This window comes from Lutra lutra, chromosome 7, assembly GCF_902655055.1.
Source record: "Lutra lutra chromosome 7, mLutLut1.2, whole genome shotgun sequence".
Taxonomy (NCBI): domain Eukaryota; kingdom Metazoa; phylum Chordata; class Mammalia; order Carnivora; family Mustelidae; genus Lutra; species Lutra lutra.
Genome location: NC_062284.1, coordinates 133,442,920 through 133,465,902, shown reverse-complemented (window position 1 = coordinate 133,465,902; position 22,983 = coordinate 133,442,920). Strand labels below are relative to the sequence as shown.

At 46.2% G+C, this 22,983-nt stretch overlaps 3 protein-coding genes across 3 annotated transcripts in view; 2 read left to right on the top strand and 1 right to left on the bottom strand.

Annotated features, from left to right (window-relative positions):
- The window catches only part of HEATR4 (HEAT repeat containing 4), a 44,489-nt gene extending 31,413 nt beyond the window's left edge, over nt 1-13,076 (bottom strand). The window contains exons 1-4 of the mRNA XM_047735461.1: nt 12,959-13,076; nt 3,080-4,029; nt 1,701-1,891; nt 341-481 (exon numbers count right to left, since the gene is read on the bottom strand). Coding sequence (XP_047591417.1) covers nt 341-481; nt 1,701-1,891; nt 3,080-3,960 — 1,213 coding nt within the window. The 5' untranslated portion in view covers nt 3,961-4,029; nt 12,959-13,076. The remainder of the gene's footprint in view (nt 1-340; nt 482-1,700; nt 1,892-3,079; nt 4,030-12,958) is intronic.
- On the top strand, nt 13,014-16,333 carry LOC125103706 (acyl-coenzyme A thioesterase 6-like). The gene is given in 3 exon segments (XM_047735464.1): nt 13,014-13,698; nt 14,261-14,463; nt 15,683-16,333. Coding segments are annotated over 3 exon segments (1,359 nt in total). The 5' UTR covers nt 13,014-13,127; the 3' UTR covers nt 16,268-16,333.
- Nucleotides 16,334-18,489: 2,156 nt separating this feature from the next.
- LOC125103711 (acyl-coenzyme A amino acid N-acyltransferase 2-like) lies at nt 18,490-21,104 on the top strand. The gene is made up of 2 exons (XM_047735474.1): nt 18,490-18,929; nt 20,660-21,104. Exon 1 carries the CDS (start codon nt 18,674-18,676, stop codon nt 18,926-18,928), a length of 255 nt encoding a protein of 84 aa, XP_047591430.1. The 5' UTR covers nt 18,490-18,673; the 3' UTR covers nt 18,929; nt 20,660-21,104.
- Nucleotides 21,105-22,983: the final 1,879 nt, after the last annotated feature.

The window sequence follows — 22,983 nt, the reverse complement described above, 5'->3', positions numbered from 1 at the left end:
GGATCTGTTTTTTATAAGAGCTGTGAGGTAGAATTCACATACTATAAAATTCATCCTTTTAAAATGATACAATTCAGTGGTTTTAGTATATTTACAGAGTTGTACCACTATCACAGCGTCTAATTTTAGGATTTTTTAAAAGGTTTTATTTGTTTATTTGACAGAGAGATCACAAGTAGGCGGGTGGGGTGGAGGAAAGCAGGCTCCCCGCTGAGCAGAGGACCCTGAGCTGAAGGCAGAGGCTTAACCCACTGAGCCACCCAGGTGCCCCTCTACAATAAATCTTAAAAAAAAAAAAAGTGCACTTTCATCATCACCCCATTACCCACTTCCTGCTTACGTGGTTCAGGAACTGGCTGGGAAGTCCACCTTTCTGGGGTTTCAGGGAAGACTTTAGACAGCTGCTTCTTGTAGCAGTTGAGGTTTTCCAAGAAAATGTGGTCTCTCTTCCCACCAATCTGGTGGATGATCCGGACTTGATCTGTGAACAGATAAAGAAATAAGGAGTCCCTGGTGCCACCCTCCTTCCTCTCTTGCTGGGTTTTCAGTCACCAGGATCACACCCAATTTCCTTCTGCCTTACTCTTCAGCCCCAAAGACTCATGATTCCCATATGTGGGGGCATCCTTTGAAGGTGACTGTTGCTTGGAAATAGGAGCTGGTGGTCTCACAGAGGCTTGGAAGCCAAGGCAGAACCTGTCTTAACTTACAGGTATTGTTCCCTATGAAAAGCTAAGTCCCAATTAAGGAGTATCTTAATTCATTTCTTATCAGTCATAAATAACTTCATCTGAATAATTCTGTTAAATACTTTAAGAAGACTTTCAGTTGACAGTTGAACAAGATAGGGGCAAGGAAGAATAAACAACTTGGAACGTGCAGACCTAGATCACATATCTTGGAAGCCAGGCATCAAAAAGATAACAAGATGGAATGGGAAGGTAGTGGACATTTATTGAGCATTGAGCAAGAAGCATTATAGATGCTCTCCTTTCTATTCTTTACTTGAAGTGGCTTTTTTGTTTGTTTGTTTTGAAGATTTTATTTATTTGAGAGAGGGAGAGAGAGAGAACATGAGCAAGGAGGAGGGAGGGAGGGAGGGAGGGAGAAGGGTTCCTGCAAGCAGGGAGCCTGATGTGGGGCTCGATCCCAGGACCCTGAGATCATGACATGAACTGAAGGCAAATGCTTAACTGACTGAGCCACCCAGGCTTTAAGAGCATTTTTATTAGTATCGTTTTACAAAGGAGGCTCGGAGGGATTATATAATTTGCTAAAGTTAGTAGGATGGGGCTAACCCAGGATTCTCTGGACTCCAAAGCCCGTGATTTTCTTCTAACATAGCACCTCAGTGGATTATCTCAAAGGGAGAGAAGGAGAAGAACAGAGAAGTAGTAGTTGTTCTCCAAGCCAAATCTTGTTTGCTTTACAACCCCACGTTCCACACGATTGTGGAATAACCTCCTTAGTAAGATAAAGGGATAGAGAAAGGGGTGGGGGTGGGGGTGGGGGACAGACAGATTCCCCCACCAGATACTGCCTATCCCCTGCTAAGACAAATCTCCTGTGCTAGTCATGAGGGGATGTTGGTCTTCTAGGGCCTCTTATCCACACCCGAGACTCTTTCATTCCCCCGCTGCTTTCTACCTCCCTGCGCCATGTCCACCTCAGCCCCCAGCACCGAACCCCAGCTCTGTTACCAAAGTAGATCTCCTGTTCAAAGGTGTTGTCTGTGGAGTAAGCAAACTTCCCAGCTCGAGGATTCACCTGCCGGAAGCGGCTCTCCTTTGGGGGCTGAGAGATGTTCTTCTTTTTTTTTATATCCTCAGCAGTCTCATTGGTGCCAGGGACAGTTCCAGCTATCTGCACTTGTGGCAAGTAATTGGGCAATCTTAGCAGGAGGGACAGGGAGAAAAGGGAAAGACAGGAGATGGACCTGCTGCCTTCCAACAGACCCATAGCTCACTCCTCTTTAAGCTCACTTCATGTACACATGAGCATCTGGAAACTTCTACTTTTAACTAGCAGCCTTGCTCCCAAAGTGCCAAATGAATATTCAGGCCCGCCATAAGGGCCTGTCTGCAGCCTCCTTCCTCCTCCTCTAGCGGAGCCACTCCTGCAGACAGTGAGCAGCACGGTAGAGGGGTCAGGGTCCCAGCAGTCCCTTTTTTAACATGGTGCACAGACTTAGAGGTTGCACAGACTTGGGGAAGGGAACAAGTTCCTACATTACTTCATCTCATCATGTATGTGGTTAATGTCTGTCCACCCCAGTGAACAGATGGTTAAGTTCCTTAAAGGGTCGATGTCTCTCATTTACATTGTATTCCCAGCACTTTGCAGAGCACCTGGCAAGGAGTAGGAAGGCAGTTTATGTTTGTCCAATATATGAACAAATAAATGGATTCCCACTTAACTTTTAGTTCACTTTTGGGAATCAGGTATTATAATAGCACTGGTCTTCCCTGGAGCTGTAAGTGAGAAGGAAGCAATCTGAGAAACACGCAGTCGTCAGCCCTCAGGTTGTTCAGTTCTCTGTCTAGCTGCCAGTCAGTTTTGGAGTCAGTGACACGTTGGCTCCTTATTCAAAGTGACACAAAACCAAACCTCAGAGCCTTGAGGTCTCTGCTTTCTCACTGTTAATATGGATACATTTCTGAGAGCACCTAGATAGCAAAATAGCTCAGTCTGCTAGGAAAGGCCAAGAACCAGTCCCTCTAAAGGCAGTGGTTCTCAGCTAGGAGTGATTTTGGTCCCTTCAGGGGACACGTGTCAATGTGTGGAGTCATCCTTGGTTGTCACAACTGGGGAGTGCTGCTGGCATCCAGTAGGGTACTACTAAACATCCTACAAGGTACAAGACAGCCCCCAAAACAAAGAATCCTCCAACCCAGGAGGTCAGCAGTAGCTAGGTTGAGAACCTTACTTTAAGGAGATCACAGAGAACAGGTTGGCAGTGGAGAGCACAAGAGGTTGGTGGGACAGTGTGTTTTGGAATAAGGAATGTGAACCAACCCAGGAGTCCTTGAAGGGAACCCAAGGATTCTCAAACGTGTGCCTGAGGCCCCAGCCGGTGTACCTATAATAAACAGAAAGCAGCAGCTCCGGCTTCTCTGGCTCCGAGGTGGGCAGGATAACACCTTCGTCCTCAAATTCTGCTATTTCTTCTTCCTCCAGCTGTTTCAGTAGCTCCAGGTCACTGGAGGAAGTAAGCTCATCCCGGATGTGGCTCCAGTCGTACTGCTGGTGCAAAAAGCTCTGCCACTTGCTGGGGGATGCCCCAGGCCTCAGGGGACGTCTGCTCTGGATCCATCGGGCGGTGCGCTTGCTCAGCTTTTCCAGCACGATGGCTTCCCAGCCTCTGGCCTCCTTCTCAGGAGGGGGCAGCCAGGGTTCCCTCTCCTCCAGGTTCATGTCCAGAGAAAGTGATGGGCCTGGTGTGTCTGGATCCCTGAAGGGATGAGGGATGAGAGGGCGAGATTTTTCCCAGCCCACATTTGCTGGCTTGGATTCCTTCGGCTGCTTCTTAAGGTTGGCAGACCTTTTTGTCTTCACAGCCTGGGAGGTGACCCTTGCCGAGGGACCTGAAGAACGTGAGGACTTGAAGCCAGTGGGTTTCTCATACGGGTCCCTGCTGATTGGGGGAGGCTGGATGATGTGGCCTGCCTTGTAGAGATGGTCGAAGTTGTACTGGCTATAAGGGGTGCTGGGGAGCCCTCGCTGCCATACCACCTCCTGAGAAAAGGTAAGGTTTGTAGCGGCCTTTTTCAAATATTGGTTCTTGAGGTATGTGCACCTCTGTGGGCTAAAGTGGAAGACCGGAGGCACGCTAGACAAGGAAGCACACTCCTTGTGTCCTGGTTTTGAGTGGTGAAAATTCATGCCCCATCCCAGCCGTGGGGGGAGTGACTGATGGAAATGGGGGGAAAGAAGGGTCTTTCCCTGTTGGGTTCTGGTCATTGTTTCCCGGCAAAATCTTCCTTCCACACTTTCCTGGTACAGATGCAGGCTTGGAGGCGTGACCAGATCCTGTTGAGGGGATGGGAGGAATGGGTGAGAGCTCTAGGTCAGTAGAAATCAGTAGCCCATAGCAGTACAGAAAAGAAATGGGAAGACAGAGGAGCGTGGGGTTGGGGGAGTGGGGAGAAGCCACGTGAGTTAGAAGGACAAAAGTAAGAAATGGTTCAACATTCTAAATACTCCTTGTATCAGCCCCTTGCTTCCAATTTTCCCCTTTGTCCCCAAAGTTCAGCCCCTCCTCTCCTTATGAGGGATTAGATTACTGCTTTTCAGCAGTATCCATGCATCTAATTTTCCCTCAAATGTCACTTTCTGTGTGTTTAAAGAGCTTATAGTATAGGGGCACCTATTTCCTATTTTCCTGGGGCACCTGGGTGGCTCAGTGGGTTAAGCCTCTGCCTTCAGCTTGGGTCATGGTCTCAGGGTTCTGGGATCGAGCCCCACATCGGGCTCTCTGCTTGGTGGGGAGTCTGTTCCTCCCCACCCACTGCCTGCCTCTCTCTGCCTACTTGTGATCTGTCAAAAAAAAAAAAAATCTTAATATAATTTTCCTTCTGAAATCCCTCCTTGGTGTAATAATGATAATTGACAATTATGAAGGACAGACAGACTTCAGAGATATTGTGGGTTTGGTTCCAGACAAGTGCAATAAAATGAATATCATAATAAAGTGACTCAGATGAATTTTTTGGTTTCCTAGTGCATGTAAAAGTTTGGTTTACACCACACTGTAGCTGACGGAATGTGTGATAGCAGTATGTCTAAAAACCAACGCACATACCTTAATTAAAAAATATTGCTAAGTAATGCTCACCGTGAGCTTTCAGTGAGTTGTCACCAGAGATCACCATGACAAATGCCATGATAACGAGAAAGTCCGAAAGATTGCAAGAATCACCAAGATGTGACACAGAGACACAAAGTGAGCAAATGCTGTTGGGAAAATGGCACCAACAGACTTGCTGGACACAGGGTTGCCATAGACCTTCAGTCTGTCAAAAACGGAGGATCTGTGAAGTGCAGCAAAGCGAAGCAGCAGTGAGGTCTGCCGGCACATTGTCAAGGGCTTTACCTAGGGACGATACTGTGGTTTTTCATGTGTATGGGAAGAAGTGGAGGCTCCGAGTGGGTAAAGGGGCTGCTTCAGGTCACACAGGCTGTAAGTAGCAGAAGCAGGTTTTATTTTTTTTTTATTTTTATTTTTTTAAGATTTATTTATTTATTTATTTGACAGAGAGAGAGAGAGCACAAGCAGGCAGAGAGGCAGGCAGAGAGAGAGGAGGAAGCAGGCTCCCTGCTGAGCAGAGAGCCCGATGCAATGCGGGGCTCGATCCCAGGACCCTGAGATCATGACCTGAGCCGAAGGCAGCGGCTTAACCCACTGAGCCACCCAGGCGCCCCCAGAGGCAGGTTTTAAACCTCGCAGCTGGACTACTCCTCCAGAGCACTTAACCTCTCTGACACACTGGCTTTCCAGTACCTTCTCTCCTTAGGACTCGATTTGGTCCACTTTGTTCTATTAAACCTGACCTGTGGGTTTATTTCTTTTTCTTATGAGCCTGCTTTTATCTAGATATCCCTAGTCCAGAATTGATAACCTCACTCAATTAAATCATACATGATTACTATGATATCAGGAATTTTTGCACAGAAGACTAATTTAGTCATTCCGTCTCTTCACAACTATGAAGGTAACATGGCCATAAAGGCACAGAGTATTTTAAAAGTGAAACCAAAAAAGTTAAGGCAAGGGTAGAAGGGGGTCACAAGTGACAATTTTCTGAAACAGTGCCTACTTTCACAGTTTGAAGATGAATTATTAGATGAAAACAACATTCATGTTCTCATGCCTTATGTATTGCCTGATATAACATTTTATCATTTTTTAAAAAAGTTTATTTATTTATTTGACAGAGAGAGAGCATAAGCAGGGGTCGTGGCAGGCAGAGGGAGAACCAGGCTCCCCACTGAGCAAGAAGCCCGATGCAGAGCTTGACCTGAGCTGACAGCAGATGCTTAACTGACCGAGCCACCCAGGTGCCCCACATTTTATCATTCTTAACATATCAGTGTGTCAATTCCTGCTCCTAAGGCAGGGGCATTTTGATCCTAAACACTCGAAAAACGGATGAGGACTGGTTTCACCCCAAGATGACTATACAGAATGATTTTGGGTGTCCCCAGATATATATACCCTTTAGCAGGTGGTATATAGAATCTTTGGTTACAATGCCAGCATCCCAGAAAGAATACCATATTAGCATTATCAGTTATTATAAATTGTCAAGCCATTATGATGGGTTATTGGAAAGAGGGAAACTCCTTGTGTGTTTCTGAAAAGGAATGAGGGCAGGTGCCTGGGTGGCTCAGTCATTAAGCATCTGCCTTTGGCTGAGGTCATGATCCCAAGGTCCTGGGATTGAGCTCCACATCATGCCCCATATCGGGCTCCCTCTCAGCAGGAAGCCTGATTCTCCCTCTCCTACTCCCCCTCCTTGTGTTCCTTCTCTTACTGTGTATCTCTCTGTCAAATAAAGAAATAAAATCTTTTTAATTTTTTTATTTTTATAAACATATAATGTATTTTTAACCCCAGGGGTAAAGGTCTGTGAATTGCCAGGTTTACACACTTCACAGCACTCACCATAGCACATACCCTCCCCAACGTCCAAAACCCCACCCCCCTCTCCCTCCCACCCTCCCCCCAGCAATCCTCAGTTTGTTTTGTGATTAAGAGTCACTTATGGTTTGTCTCCCTCCCGATCCCATCTTGTTTCATTTATTCTTTTCCTACCCCTCAAACCCACCAGGTTGCATCTCCACTTCCTCATATCAGGGAAATCATATGATAGTTGTCTTTCTCCGATTGACTTATTTCGCTAAGCATGATACCCTCTAGTTCCATCCACGTTGTCACAAATGGCAAGATTTCAAGGAAATAAAATCTTTTAAAAAAGAAAAAAAAGGAATGAGGACAGGACAAAATGTCGGAGGCTTTGGTCAAAAGAGGCTTGTCCTAGATGGACTTAGGGTCAGAAGACAAGTGTAAGGCCAGGTTCTGTACTTCCCACCCCACCTGATTTGCCTCAGTGTGCCAATCTGAAAATAGAGTTTGGTATCTGTTCTAATTTAGTGTTGATAGGAAGCTCAAAATTAGAGAACATGTATGATTTTTTTTTTTTTTTTTTTTGCTAGCTACATAGTATTACATAACTGTGAAGAATCATCACTGGTTTAGAGCACAGACTATGCCCCTCAAGGTAAGTTTCTGGGGTCCCACAGTTAGATGATACACTGGGCACTTAGGGAACCGGTCGGGAATACTGGGGCCCTTGGCAATTAAAAGAGAAGGTGGATAGAGAGGGAAGAAAAAACCCTCTGTATGGAGTTTGGAGGCTCCATATTATCCAAATATAAATGTTACCTAGACCAACATTGAGGCAAGGTCCTCCTCCCAACAAATGGTTCCTTAAGAACCAAAGCAGAGGGTGCCTGGATGGCTCAGTTGCTTAAGCGGTCCAACTCGATCTCAGCTCAGGTCTTAATCTCAGGGTTGTGAATTCAAGCCCTGTGTTGGGCTCTGTGCTGGGCATAGAGCCTACTTAAAAATAAATAATTTGGGGGCACCTGGGTGGTTCAGTGGGTTAAGCCTCTGCCTTCGGCTCAGGTCATGGTTCCAGGGTCCTGGGATCAAGACCCGCATGGGGCTCTCTGCTCAGCAGGAAGCCTGCTTCCCCCTCTCTCTGCCTGCCTCTCTGCCTACTTGTGATCTGTCTGTCAAATAAATAAATAATCTTAAAAAAAAAAAAAAAGGTAATAGACTCTCACCTCCACCCACAGAGTCTGGTTTTAAGGTAGGCCCAAGAGGGGACAGTCAGCTTCGAGGACTGTATTAATGGTTAAGGACCTTCTATATCAGGAACATTTGAAGAGCTTGTTAAAAGGCAGAATCCTGTGTCCTACATCCCAGAATATTGATTCAGTATGGTGCAAGTGAAGTCTAGAAATCTGCATTTCAACCAGCTCTCACAGGTGTTTATACACATTAAATTTGGAGAAGCTACAGCCCCAGCAGGTATCAGTGGGGGTTGTGAAGGAAGCTTGGTGGTGAGGGGAGAGCGGGATCAGAGAATACAGCCTCAACCTGGCTCGTTTCAGACCCCTCCCCCTGCTGCCTTTCTCACCAGAAAGTTCCTTCATTTCCCCCCTCTACTTTCTTTTTTTTTTTTTTTTTTAAGATTTTACTTATTTATTTGAAACAGAGAAAGAGATCACAAGCAGGCAGAGAGAGAGAAGCAGGTTCCCCGTCAAGCAGAGAGCCCGACTCGGGACTTGATCCCACGACCCCGAGATCATGACCTGAGTGGACGGCAGAGGCTTCACCCACTGGGCCACCCAGGTGCCCCTTCCCCCTCTACTTTCTAATTCCTCTTCCTTGCCATGCACTCACACAGATCTACTACGGTCTCCTGAGATTACTACAGAAACTCTGCCATAAACATTATTCTGTTCTAACTGTTCTAACCCTTTTATCTTACATATTGCAAATTGAGGTCCAGAGGGAAGAGACACAATGAAGATCACAGTACTGGTTAATCTCTGAAGTAATCCTGACCCTTTTGACATCTAATCCAGTGTTTTCTACAACTTCAGACTGCCTCTCATCATTCAGCTGACGCTAAAAGCTCCTTTCAGTACTGGTAAAGTAGCAGTGTTTTCAAGTTACCTTCAAGGTGGCCTCCCTCAGCCCAGTCTTCAAGGGGAAGCAAGGTTCTGCATCTTAAAACTTTCTTGGTTTCTTAGGTTCCAAAGCTGTTTATACTGGTTGCCAGGCAACCATCTCTTTGGAATTCCATGGGTCTACTGACAGGATTTGCAGGTTCAACCAGTGGTATCCTCGGCTATTTATTTTATTTTTTTTTTTTTAATTATTTATTTATTTATTTTTTTTTTGGCTATTTATTTTATTTACTTTTCTAAACAACTTTGGGAAGCTGCATTGTATTTCTTGATTGATGGTACAACAGACTGCTTGGTCATCCTTTGAAAATAAACCTCTAAGTTTGTGCAGCTCAATATTTTTTCCCCCTCAAGCGTTCACCCAGCTCCAGCATGCTTCAGATTAGTAGGCTGATAGAACAAATAGTAAAGTAGAATGGGTCTGTCTTTGGGGTCGTTTCCATTCCCCTTTCATCTCCACCTCCACTTAATCTCCTGCGATCATACAGTTCAATTCCATCTCTCCTGCTCCCCAAATCCTGGCTAGATGATCAGCTGGTGACACTTTTTACAAGGGGACTCTTCAAATTCCATATTTCTACTAGTATAATCCCAGGTCTCCAGAATTCTGGTCTTCTGAAGTTCCCTTATGAAAAGAATTTGTCCTGACAGCAGGAAAGATTTCTGGGCATGAGGCTCTGTCTGTCTTGTTGACCTGGAGCTTTTCAGGTGGTCACGAATTCTTGCTTACCAACTTAAGCACTCAACTTTAGTGCCTGGGCTCAAGCTATGCTCAGACCCTGGGATCCTTAAATAAAATCTTTAAAAAAAAGGGGGGGGGCGCCTGGGTGGCTCAGTGTCTTAAAATCCTCTGCCTTCGGCTCAGGACATGGTCTCAGGGTCCTGGGATCGAGCCCCACATCAGGCACTCTGCTCGGCAGGGAGCCTGCTTCCTCCTTCTCTCTCTGCCTGCCTCTCTGCCTACTTGTGATATATCAAATAAATAAATAAAATAAAATCTTTAAAAAAAAAAAGAACCTAGGACACTTACAAAAGGGCAAAAAAGCATGGTTTCTGAGACGAAAAGACTGAGAGACTTAAAAATTCAATGGAATTACTGTATGAGCTAGCAATTCTACTACTCATAAGTGTATCCCTGAAAGAATTAAAAGCAGGGGCTCTTAAACAGGTATTTATAGACCCATGTTAATAGCAGTGCATTCACAATGGTCAACGTGGAAAAAACCCAAAATCCATCAGTAGATGAACAGACAAATAAAATGTACTGCATACACACAGTAGACTACTGAGCCTTAAAAAGGAGGGAAATTCTGATACATGCTACATATATGGATGGATATGGAAGGCGCTAACTGAAATAAGTCAGACACAAAAGGACAAATAAACTGTATGATTCCACTTACATGAGGTACCTCAAATAGTCAAATTCCTCAAGATGGAAAGTAGAGGGGCACCTGGGTGGCTCGGTGGGTTAAAGCCTCTGCCTTTGGGTCAGGTCATGACCCCAGGGTCCTGGGATCGAGCCCCGAATCAGGCTCTCTGCTCAGCGGGGAGCCTTCTTCTCCCTCTCCCTCTGCCTGCCTCTCTAGGGTCCTGGGATCGAGCCCCACATCAGGCTCTCTGCTCAGCGGGGAGCCTTCTTCTCCCTCTCCCTCTGCCTGCCTCTCTGTCTACTTGTGATCTGTCCTTCTCTCTGTCAAATAAGTAAAATCTTAAAAAAAAAAAAAATGAAAGTAGAATAGTGGTTTCCAGAGGCTGCAGGGGTTTTCAGCTTAGGCGATGAAAGAGTTCTGGAAATGGATAGTGGTGACAGTTGCACAATACTGTAAGTGTACTTAGCTATATGGTTAAAATGGTAAGTTTTATGTTTGTATAATACCACCATTTTAAAAAACCCCACTTAATTATGAAAGTCATGTTATTTCTTTTTCTTTCCTCTCTCTTTATTATTATTTTTTTAGAGGCTCCATGCCCAGTGTGGAGTCCAAGGTGACCCTATGATTAAGACCTGAGCTGAGATCAAGAGTCAGAGGCTCAACCAACAGAGCCACCCAGGCGCCCCAGCCATGTTATTCCTGATAAAAATTCTGGGTAAAGAAGAAAATTAAAACTACCCAAAATACCCCAATGCCTAAGAAACAACAGTGTGGATAACTGCTGACTAGTCTTTTTTTTTTAATGTATTGACACACATTTTTAAAGGTTATATGGATCTCTACCTGCTTTCAGTGTCATGAAAATTTCCCCATCATATTCTGCTGTAACATCTCTAATGGCTACATGTCTTCTGTTATATGACTGCATCACAATTAAACTGATTAGACCAAATTTATATTGCTGGTTGGTTTCTAACTTTTCCTCTATTAAAACAACAATACGATAAGCATCCTTATGGCCAATATATACATACATTCGTGAGTACTTAGGAGAAATCCCTAAGGTCAAAGAGAATGCACCTTTTAAACATTTTCAACCAGTTTGCTCTGAAAAGGTCATAAATCCATCAACAGTGTAGGAGTATCTGCTTTACAAATCTTTACCATAGGACATATCATGTGAGAACAGCTGCATAACGGTTCAGAGCACAGACTGGAATCTGACTGCAAAGATATAAATCCCAGGGGGCGCCTGGGTGGCTCAGTGGGTTAAAGCCTCTGCCTTCGGCTCAGGTCATGATCCCAGTGTCCTGGGATCAAGCCCCACATCGGGCTCTCTGCTCTGCAGGGAGCCTGCTTCCTCCTCTCTCTCTCTGCCTGCCTCTCTGCCTACTTGTGATCTCTGTCTGTCAAATAAATAAAATCTTCTAAAAAAAAAAAAAGATATAAATCCCAGTATTTTAGGACACCTGGGTAACTTAGTTAAGTATCTGCCTTCGGTTCAGGTTGTGATCCCAGGGTCCTGGGATCAAGTCAGTGGGGAGCCTGCTTCTCCCTCTGCCACTCCCCCTACTGTGTGATCTCTCTTGGACAAATAAATATTAAGAAGATCTTTAAAAATAAATAAATCCCAGTATTTCTAGTGGTTTGATCTTCAGCAAATCACTTCACCTCTCCCTCCAGGCCTTAATTTTCTCATAAAGCTCTTGAGAGGATTAGGAACTATTATTATTTACTTTCTTTAGTTTCTGTGCACAAAATACACTGAAATATCCCAAAGAACCAGTGCAACGCTAATTAGAGCTTCAGAGAATCGCATGATTAATAACCAGCAGGAGCTGAGAACATTTGAAACTAGGTAAAAAGGCTTGGTTGGGAAGGTCCTTGAAGGGGGTGGTCTTATGGGACCAGTGGCAAACAGCTCTTGTGGGCTTGAGTGGAGCTTACACATTTTGCAGGTTTCTCAAATATGAAAAAAATCATGAACGTAAGATCCAATACAAGGTCTTAAAAAGGGCCTGAAGTTAAGTTTGGTGAAAAATCCACCACTAGGTGGAACCCATCCACAGTTTATGAAAAAGTGGGGGAAAGGTGAACCGTCCCAGATGAGAGGGAGATAAGCTATGATCTCATTTGTCTACTTTTATACCTATAAGGAAAAAAGCACTGGTCACACAGGTAGTAAAACTCCAGGCCTCTTAAATGTGGGGATGGTGTGGAAGATAAGCCTATACACAGGTAATACACAAGCAAAACCCCATTATGCACACTTTTAACGAAACCTCATGATAATTAATGAGAGGACATTACTCAGCAAACTGATAAAAAAAATTCCAGTGCTCTTCCAGTTTTTCCAAAAAATTCCAGTCCTCTTAGCTGTTAAGAATTTGGCAACTGGAGGGGCGCCTGGTAGGCTCAGTCAGTTAAGCTCCTGACTTGGTCTCAGATCCTGATCCCACGGTGCCAGCCGCCCATGGGGCTCCCTGCTCAGCGCACAGCCTGCTTCTCCCTCTCTCCCCTCTCTCCACAACCACTCGTTCTCATGCTCTATCTCAAATAAAATTATTAAAAAAAAAAAAACAGAGTGGAAAAATAACAAAAACCCACTCAAAATAAATTAAAAACAAAAACTGGCGACTGGAGACTTTCCCAGCTGCCAGAACCCTTCAGAGCCAGCTCTTGATGGGGAAACACTGCACGAGCCAATGAGCTTCCCAGAAGCAGAACTAGGAAAGCCTTCTCCAATAGTGCAGGTTTTTCAGTACGTAAAGCAAGTTCATGCGTGTCATTTTCGCTCTTGCTTTTACAGGTAAGTCACTGACCTGGCGGGACAGGAGTCTGGCCCTCCAAGCTCAATTTGGCGGGCTACTCGGCCCCACGGGGCGCTTAACGTGCAGATGGCGCAGCCCGCCGCTAGAGGCTCTTGGAGCAGTTTCTAACTTTCTTCACTGCTCTGTTTAAACCACACGAGAACCAAAATCCAAAGGCAAGATGGTAGCCTCCTCGGGTGCTATCCTGCGAGCTTCCGGACTCGGCCGAGGGGGCCTCCTGCCAGTGTCTCCAAAGCTGTGGCATGGTGGCCGCGTCTCTGGGGCCCTTGCCCGGAAGACTGCGACCTGGAGCCTGGAGCCCAAGGGCCGCTGCGGCTGGGACGAGCCCGTGCGCATCGCCGTGCGCGGCCTGGCCCCGCGACAGCCCGTCACGCTGCGCGCGTCCCTGCGCGACGAGAAGGGCGCGCTCTTCCGGGCCCACGCGCGGTACCAAGCCGACGCCGGCGGCCTCCTGGACCTGGCGCGCGCGCCCGCGCTGGGCGGCAGCTTCGTGGGGCTCGAGCCCATGGGGCTGTTCTGGGCCCTGGAGCCCGAGAAGCCCCTGGTGCGGCTCATGAAGTGAGACGTGCAGACGCCCTTCGCCGTGGAGCTGGAGGTGCTCGACGGCCACGAGCCCGACGCGGGTCGTGTCCTGGGCGGGACGGTGCACGAGCGCGACTTCCTGCGGCCGGGCGTGCGGCGGGAGCCGGTGCGCGCGGGCCGGGTGCGCGCGGCGCTCTTCCTGCCCCCAGGTGAGCGCCGGGGGTCCCGGGCTGTTCTGCAGAAGCCGGGTGGGGAAGTCCCGGGGCCCTGGGCGGCCTCTTGGCTGGCATGGGGAACCACATGATTGGGGAATTTTCCTAAACTCGTCCCCACACTTCAGAGTCTATCATGGATTCTGGATAGAAGTTTGTTTGTTTTCTCTTTAAGTTTCATGACACTTCCTAGAGTCACTACCACTCCTTAGCTGTACGCTAAAATGTGCATTCAACATACTCAGGGCATTTATTTCAAGTGCCAGCCAGGCGGCTGTGTTTCAGACACCAGTATTAGGTAATGATTTATGCCGCTGTGCAAGAGTGATCTTTGCCTCTTTCCACATCACATTTCCAAGGAAGCTAAACGCCACAGGGAGAGGCAGTGCTCCCTAATCCTAAAAAAACAAACGGATGACCACCTTCTCCCATCATGAACAGTCTGTCAGTGATTCTTTTTTTTTTTTTTTTTAAGATTTTTATTTATTTGAGAGAGAGAGTGCATACAAGCAGCAGGGAGGGGCAGAGGGCGCTCCTTATGATTTGTGGTGCTTTCTAGGTGCAGGACCCTTCCCTGGGATCATCGATCTGTTTGGAAGTGGTGGTGGCCTTTGTGAATATAGGGCCAGCCTCCTGGCTGGACATGGTTTCGCTGTGCTTGCTTTAGCTTACTTCAGATTTGAAGACCTCCCTGAGCATTTGGATGTTATGCACCTGGAGTACTTTGAAGAAGCTGTGAACTTCATGCTGCAGCATCCACAGGTGGGTTCTGCTGCTTGCCTGGATGCAGAGGAGAGGGAGTAGAGCAGACACAGGACTGGATTCAAAAACTCTACCAGGACACAGGGGCACAGAAAGATGTGAGACACCAAAGTTCCTTCAAAAGTTACTAGGATTATTCTTTTCATTTCTACCCATCTTTCTCCAATCTCTTAAGACTCAACTGTTTAGTTCCCTTTAATTCTTGACCATCATTCAAAGGGCTCTACTAAAATGTTAGTAACCTTAAATTCTGATTCTCCGTCTACCACCACACGGCCTTATAATCCTGAATAAGGCAACTGCTTTCTCTGAGATTCAGCTTTTTCCATTTATAAGGCTATTCTCAATGTACAGAGGAAAACATTTGACCATTAAGAGACATTTTAGGACATTTGAAAAGGGAGTATATTTGATGATATTAAGGAATCATTAAGTTTGTTAAGTATGATGATGGTTTTGTTTTTAGAGAGTTCTTATCTGAGACTGGAAAAAATAAAACATTTTGGTATGATTGTAAATGGAATAGATACTCTTCAACTATATAGACGTAAACCCAAATCTTCTACTGTTAAGTAATAAAATGTTCTGTCAGCTCTGTAGGGTACTCTAACTCTGCCAGAATCCAGGGAATGGTCTCTTAGCAGAGTTGCTAAAACCTAGATGATCTTGAACTGTGATTATTGGTTTATTAGAGGAGATAAGGCCCCAGGGAAGAAGACACCAGTATATGCTATCAGTTCTGCCCTTAGACCTAGGCAAGAGGGGCTTCTGTCCTGGGCCTTTTGTTTTAGATGGCCACACTCTGGCCTTCCACGGGGTGCGGAGTCCAAGGGACCCAGGCAATATATGCACCTGGAATTCGTGTCCCTTAGACACACACACCCCATGCCATTGTGATCTGGAGCCCCAGAATTCTTTGCCAAATAGCACTGATCCTGCTTCCAGGCCCTATGTCTCTTCTCTGAGCTATCAGTGAGAACACACCTAGGCCTTGAACATGTAGGCTGGGGTGTCCACATACATGTGTGCGAGGCCTCTCAAGGTGCATGATGGACCTAGGGACAGGAAAAGAAGGAAGGTGGGCCAGGGATGGAGGACTGGACTGGCTTTCCCCCAGGCCACATCCCAGTACAGAACTTCAAGGACTCCCAAGCTTTCAGATTTTCTCTTATGGAGGTATACTTACAAATTCTGGGCTTGTTCTGTTTCTCTTCTTCAGGTGAAAGGCCCGAATGTTGGGCTTCTTGGCTTCTCCAAAGGGGGTGACCTGTGTCTCTCAATGGCCTCTTTCTTGAAGGGCATCACAGCCACGGTCCTTATCAGTTCCTGTGTGGCCAACACAATAGCTCCTCTGCATTACAAGGATATGATTATTCCCAGTCTTGGCAGTGACCTAGGGAGATGTATAATTAATGAGTCGGGACATTTGCATTTTGTGGATGTTTGGGACAACCCACTGGAAGAACCCAATCACCCAAGTATTATTCCAGTGGAAAGGGCCCAGGGGCCCTTCCTGTTCATTGTTGGCATGGATGATCAAGCCTGGAAGAGTCACGTCTATGCTCAGATAGCCTCTGAACGGTTACAAGCCCATGGGAAAGACAGACCGCAGATAATCTGCTACCCAGGAGCTGGTCATTGCATTGATCCACCTTACTTTCCTCCTTGCAGAGCTTCTGTACATAGAGTGTTAGGCCAAGCAATGGTCCATGGAGGTGAGCCAAAGGCTCAGTCAAGGGCACAGGTAGATGCCTGGCAGCGAATTCAGACGTTCTTCCATAAACATCTCAGTGGTGAAGAATGAGCCCAGTCCAGCAAAATATAACATTGTAGTAATCATAGACCAGATACTATGAATAAAAATCTAATTCATAGGGGCGCCCGGGTGGCTCAGTCGTTGTTAAGCGTCTGCCTTCGGCTCCGGTCATGATCCCAGGGTCCTGGGATGGAGCCCCACATCGGGCTCCCTGCTCCACAGGAAGCCTGCTTCTCCCTCTCCCTCTGCTGCTCCCCCTACTTGTGTTCCCTCTCTCGCTGTGTCTCTGTCAAATAAATAAATAAAATCTTTAAAATAAAAATCTAATTCATAGAACATGTATGGGGTTTTGCAAAGCACATAGGAAACTTTTGGCAACAAAATAATTATCTTAGCTTCTGGTCAGGTCCTATTGGATTCCCAGACTTTGCAACCCTCCTTTCTTCACTGCCACCCCTTTCTCCCTGAACTTTCCCTACCATATAGGCTTAACCGTGATCTTATCCTAGGATCAATCTTAACCTGAAGTAGGAGAAATGTGAGAAGTACCTGCCCAGCTCTTAATTGCTGGTCTAGCTTTGACCTGTGTTCTGGTTTTGAAGACTGAGCTTCTGTATTGCTAAGAGTTCTGTATCCCGTGGGGTGCCTGGGTGGCTCAGTGGGTTAAAGCCTCTGCCTTTGGCTCAGGTCATGATCCCAGGATCCTGGGATGGAGCAGCAGCATATTGGGCTCTCTGCTCAGCAGGGAGCCTGCTTCCTCCTCTCTCCCCCCCCCCTCTCTCTCTGCCTTTCTGCCTACTTGTGATCTCTCTGTGTCAAATAAATAAATAAAATATTAAAACTCTTTTAAAAACGTACCTATTTATCTTTTTAAAAACACAACATTTAGGGACGCCTGTGTGTCTCAGTCCGTTAAGCTTCTGCCTTTGGCTGAGGTCAGGATCCCAAGATCCTCATTGCTCAACAGGGTGCCTGCTTTTGTCTCTGCTTGCTGTTTTCCCAGCTTATGCTAGCTCTCTCTGTCTCTGTCTCTGTCTCTGAAAAATAAATAAAATCCTTTTAAAAAATTTTTTAAAAAACCTAACAGTTAAATTTCATGAGGGAGAAGTAATGGATCCTACAAAATTTAAGTGGGGATTCCAACTTGAAAGATCCTAAGAGAGAGGGAATAAGGCCTTTTGGGTGCCTTCCAACTCTGAGATTCTCAGAGGTGCTGGATTCCAGAACTTTCGACTTGTTCTTGCATTCTGAGCTTGGACATGACAGTCACAGATTAAATTTAACCCTCTTAACTTATTACCCAGTTCCAGGCTTCTCACAGGCCTCATTACAGTTACCCACTTGGAGTATATCCTTCCAGAACCATTTTATATGCATGTGCATGCAAATATTTGTTTGAATGTAAAAATATGGTTTTATTTTGTGAGTGCCGGGGCTTTTTCTGGAAAACAAGGACAGCCATGATGTATTTTTTTTTTTTCTGCATATGAAACCACATTTTTAATACTTGGGCCAGGCCCCAAGACAACAACGATTATTTCCATAGCGTATACATCTGTAGCGCTGCCTCATCTACAACGTTTAAGCTTTAACCTTGGCGGTCTGAATCCCAGGCCAAGATATTTCAAGGAAGGAATTTGGCCAAAGGCTATTATTACACGTAGCCTCCTTCAACTAGGTTTAGGGAATTGTGACCCCTGGTGGCCAGGGAGGGACTTTAAAGAAAGAGACCGGCCAGCATTCTGTCGGGTCAGTAACTTCTCTCCCTCGCCGCGTCCAGGCTGGGCAGGAGCTCCTGCCTCTTTTAAGCCGTCCCACGACGAGGACTCCAAAAGCATGACCGACCCCGGGTCCTCCTAAGTCGCCTCTTCTTGCAGCATTTTGCTGAGCGGTGCCCCAGGGACCAGGGGCAGGACCAGGCAGGACCTCCTGCCCTCCGGAAAAGCGGATGTCGCCCTGGGCCCCGCCGGTCCCGGCGCCGCCGGGCTCGAGCCGCGGGGGTGCCCCGCCCTCACCCCACCCCGGGCTGCCCCGCCCCGCCCCGTCCCGCCGCGCCCGGGGACCACCGACTCTCCCTCCTGCTGCCGCCGGGGTGCGGGTCTTGCGTCCGAACCAAAGCCGCGAAGATCTCGGGGTCATGTGGAGGGCTGCCCGGGCGGTGCTCGGAACCCCCAGGATCCCCCCCTGCCCCGGAGGGGGTTGTGCACCTCGACCCTTCACTCCCAGAAGTCCGCGACCCTGAGCGTCACGCCTAAGCCTCGGCTGGCCGACGAGCTCCTGGACATTAAAGTGGAAGGCTTAGGCCCGAGGGAGCGGGTGAGCCTGCGGGCGTCGGCCGTCAGCTACCGAGGCCGCCTCTTCCATTCGCTGGCGCCCTACGAGGCGGACGGCCGCGGGGGCTTGGCCCTGGCCGGGGCCCCGGCTGTGGGCGGCGACTTCACGGGCGTGGAGCCCATGGGGCTCCTGTGGAGCCTGACGGCGGTCGGCTCCGAGGATCCCTGCTTCAACCAGGTGCCGAGGGGCGTGATGAAAAGCCCGCTCAAAGTGGAGGTGACCGTCCACCGCGCGCCGCGGCAGCCGGCGGTGTCGCTGGGCCCGGCGCTGGCCTCCGCTCAGGTGCAGCGCTGGTTCTCCAGGCCCGAGCTGCGCGGTGCTCGGCTGCAGGCCGGCCGCCTGCGGGGCGTCTTCTTGCTGCCCCCAGCTGCGTGAGGTCTTTTGGGCAGAGGGCTTCGCATGGATTTGGGAAATCGATTTAGGAAAGCTGGATTGCTTTGCTGGCTAGTTTATCTCCAGAAAACCAAAACGAGCGCCTTAATTCCTTTATTTTGTCCCCCTAGACACCAGGTGGGACAGTCACTCTCCTAAATGGTGACTGGGATTTAAATTTAATCTGCTCGGGAGCCTCTCTTCTGCCAGCTGCCGCCCCCTTTAGGCTCCTAGTGCTGCCCGCGCTATTCCTTGCGAGCATCTTTGCTATAGTAAGCACAACGCTGCGGTACAGTTTCTAGCCTTAAGTATTTTGTCTACCTCTGTAGTAGGCGGAGCTTTGTGTTCATTTGACTTTTCCAGTTATTCCTTGTAAAAATGACGAGAATAGTGGATCCAGATCTTTCACCTGTATCGGTTCAAGCTCCAACGTAACCGAAGTCCTATTACATACATTGTTCCCCTTTTTAATATACTGGTTTTACGTTAGGATACAGATGACACCTTTTTTTTTTTTTTAAAGATTTTATTTATTTGTTTGACAAACAGAGATCACAAGTAGGCAGAGAGGCAGGCTTCCCGCGGAGCAGGAAGCCCGATGTGGGGGCTCCATCCCAGGACCCTGAGATCATGACCCCAGCTGAAGGCAGAGGCTTTAACCCACTGAGCCACACGGGCGCCCCCAGATGACCTTTTGGTTGTTATTTTCAAACATACTCTGATTGCTTGGAGACCTTCATCATGATGAAGAAACTGTTCTGTTGCTCATCTCATAGATCAAAGAACAATTTATTTTACAGATGAGAAACGGAGGCTTAAAGTGTCTTAACCAAATCCCACAGCTAGATGGTGCAAAATCAGAACGTAGTCAAAATCTTTGAGAGCCACACTCACGACGCAAACAGGGGCTGACTGAATGAGTGAAACAGGTTTTTGTTTTTAAAAAACTAGTCTGGCTTATTTTCTACTCTCACTCTGGGGATCCTTAGGAACAACTGAGAATCTCTTAAATGAGAGATTTAAAACATTTTCATCGTTGAGGGTGGGTGGGCTTTTTCTTTCTTTTTTTTTTTTTTAAAGATTGTATTTATGTATTTGATAGAGATCACAAGTAGGCAGAGAGGCAGGCAGAGAGAGAGAAGGGGGAAGCAGGCTCCCCACTGAGCAGGGAGCCCCATGTGGGTTCTATTCCAGGTCCCCGGGATCATGACCAGAGCTGAAGGCAGGCACTTAATGACAGAGCCACCCAGGCTCCCCTCTTTTTTTTTTTTTTTTTTTTTAAGAGTCTAAAAGGTAGCAAGTTTACATACTGAGGATCACCTTGCTGAATTGAAGCAAAATTAACAAATTCTCAGTTATTTTAATGTTGTAAACCTGTGGTTGGAAAAATCTATTGCTGGAATAATTGGGGGACCTATGCGTTATGTCTTTTTCATGGTTTGCTTTAGGTTTTCTGAAAGTAATCTTGAATCCAGAGATGTTTGAGGTTGATCTACTTTTAAAAAGAACAGATCAAGATATGTCAAGATATCTGAATGTTAAGAAAACCATACTGTAAAAACCACTACGTAAAGATATACATCTTGGCTTTCACTTGGGTGGCTGTGTGTGCCTTAATTTCTTTCTAGATCTAGATTCTAAATCTAAAATTTAGAATCCCTTCGGCATTGGAATTTTAGATCTCTTAGTTTGGTTTATATTCTAACGTTCTTGCCTCTCAATCCGTTTTTATAGATTTATCTGGGACTTTTTTTGGAATAACACAGAAGAATATATGTGAAAAATACTAGGAGGGAATTGGCTGAGACATTCTTCTCTTGGAATGGTGCATGAATAACGTAATCTACTATAGGGATGTTGAAAGAGAAATGACATCGACATCAGAAGGAAATAGTTTGACACTTTCTTTCCACTGTGAGGGAGCAAGAATTTACTGTCCCCTTTCTAGCTGGATTAAGAATCAAATTGACGTGAGACAGATTAACAGAAGAAAATGAAACTTAGTTTTTTATATACGGGGAATCCACACAGACGTGGAAATTCCAAAGACAGTCAGGCAAAACGACGTATATATGTCATCCTGAACTAAGGAGAAAAGGTTTGGGGTCTAGGACTTTGAAGGGAAGGGGTGCAGCTCGCAGGGCAATAAGAAGACCAGATGTTTGGCAATTAGATTTTTGGCCTGCCATATGGATGGCACTCAGATAAAATTTCTCTCTGGTAGTAAACCTCATTCTGGGAAATACCCCTAACTTAGATTTTTCCATGTCATTAAGGGAGGGCAAAAGTTTCTCTTGAGCTGCAGGGTCTGGATTGCCTTCAGCTCAAGATCACCCCCATGCCAAAGTGGCATATTCTGAGGGCAACTCCCCTGAGCTCCTTCGAATTCAAACGAATCTTTATATGCCAAAGTGGTTGATCTAGGGACAGCCTGCCTTTGGCACCAACACCACACATATTGTTCATTTTATATCACAGTATCCTTAGACTTTAAAATAGCAAAACTTTGTTTATTTAGGGATTTTGGTGACTTTGTATCTTAAGCTCATTGAGAATCCAAAGGGCCTTTTACAGTTGGACCTTTTTTCAATGAGGTATTATACTGTCACAACTCAGAGACTGCCAGAACTATTTGCTTAGATTAATCAGGATTCACACTTCACACCAAAACATTTTCCATATCGTTGGTGCAAATTCCCATATATTTTTCCATTTAAAAGTGATTTTCTCATAGAAAAAAAGATAAAAACATTCTTACAGTTGTAGCTTCAAAATAGCCAAAACAAGTGTCTGTTTCAACCACAACAATAAACCTATTTAAGCCAAAACAGATTTTTCCCCCCAAGGCAAATAGGTGAACATTTAAAAACAGATAAAAATCCTTAAACAATTTTTAAAGTTAAAAAGTAGTAAAAATTTTTAAAAATATAAATTATACAATTAGAATTTGCTTCAGAAAATGTTAGCCAGGTATCATAGTCCATTAAATGTCCTGTCATCTAATCCCAGATTAATCCTCTTTCCTGGTTTATAGGAGATGGTCCTTTTCCTGGTGTGATTGATATGTTTGGTGATGGAGGATTAAATGAATCTGGAGCCAGTCTCCTGGCTTGTCGAGGTTTTGCTCCTCTGGCTTTGCCATTTTTTGGCTATGAAGATCTACCTCCTATCATGAAGGACTGAAATTTAGATTACTTTGAGGAGGCAGCTAAATTTGTGCAAAGTCACCCGAAGGTGAGTGGGATTGTAGAGAGAAATGTATTGAAAATTAAGTCCTTAGGGCCAGGAGAGCGTGAATAAAGAAAAGTGGTACTAATGGGCTGGAAAACATCTATAACAAATATCTGTTGAATGAATTATTGAATGGATAAGTAAGTGAATAAATAAGCTATCTGATACGTACATAAATGGTTTTCTTTATCTAGGGCTTTGCAACGCCATTAACAGTCATGCTTTCTCTCTGTGTCTCTGTCTCTCTCCTTGTCTGTCTTCTTTTTCTTCAATCTCTAGGTTAAAGGTCCAAACATTGGAGTGATCGGTTCTGGCAAAGGGGCTGAGTTGGCATTTTCCATGGCTAGCTTTCTCCCAAATTCAGGTGCCGTTGTAAGCATCAGTGGCTGCATCTCTCACACAACTACTTCCCTTTCATGGGGTAGATGCATCCTGCCAGATTTTAACCGAGATAAAATCTCTGCTCTGGGTTCAGGGGTTTACGATGTTAAAGAAGCACTGGAGGACCCCTTGGACCCAGCCTACCGGGCAAGCCGCATCCCCCTTGAAGAAGCCAGTGCCCATTTCCTTTTCATAGTCGGAGAGGATGACAGGCATTGGAAGAGTTCTGTTTATGCGGACATAGCTGTGAAGCACCTCACAGGGCACGGGAAGACAAATTTCACTCTTTTAAGCTACCCTAACGCTGGCCATAGAATGGATCCCCCTTGTAGCGCCTTTTTCTCTGTATCCCTGGACCCCGTGTTGGGAGTGCCTGTTCTGGGAGGTGGACAGCTCAAAGCTCATGCTGTTGCTCAGATTGAGTCTTGGGAGAAGATCTTGGAATT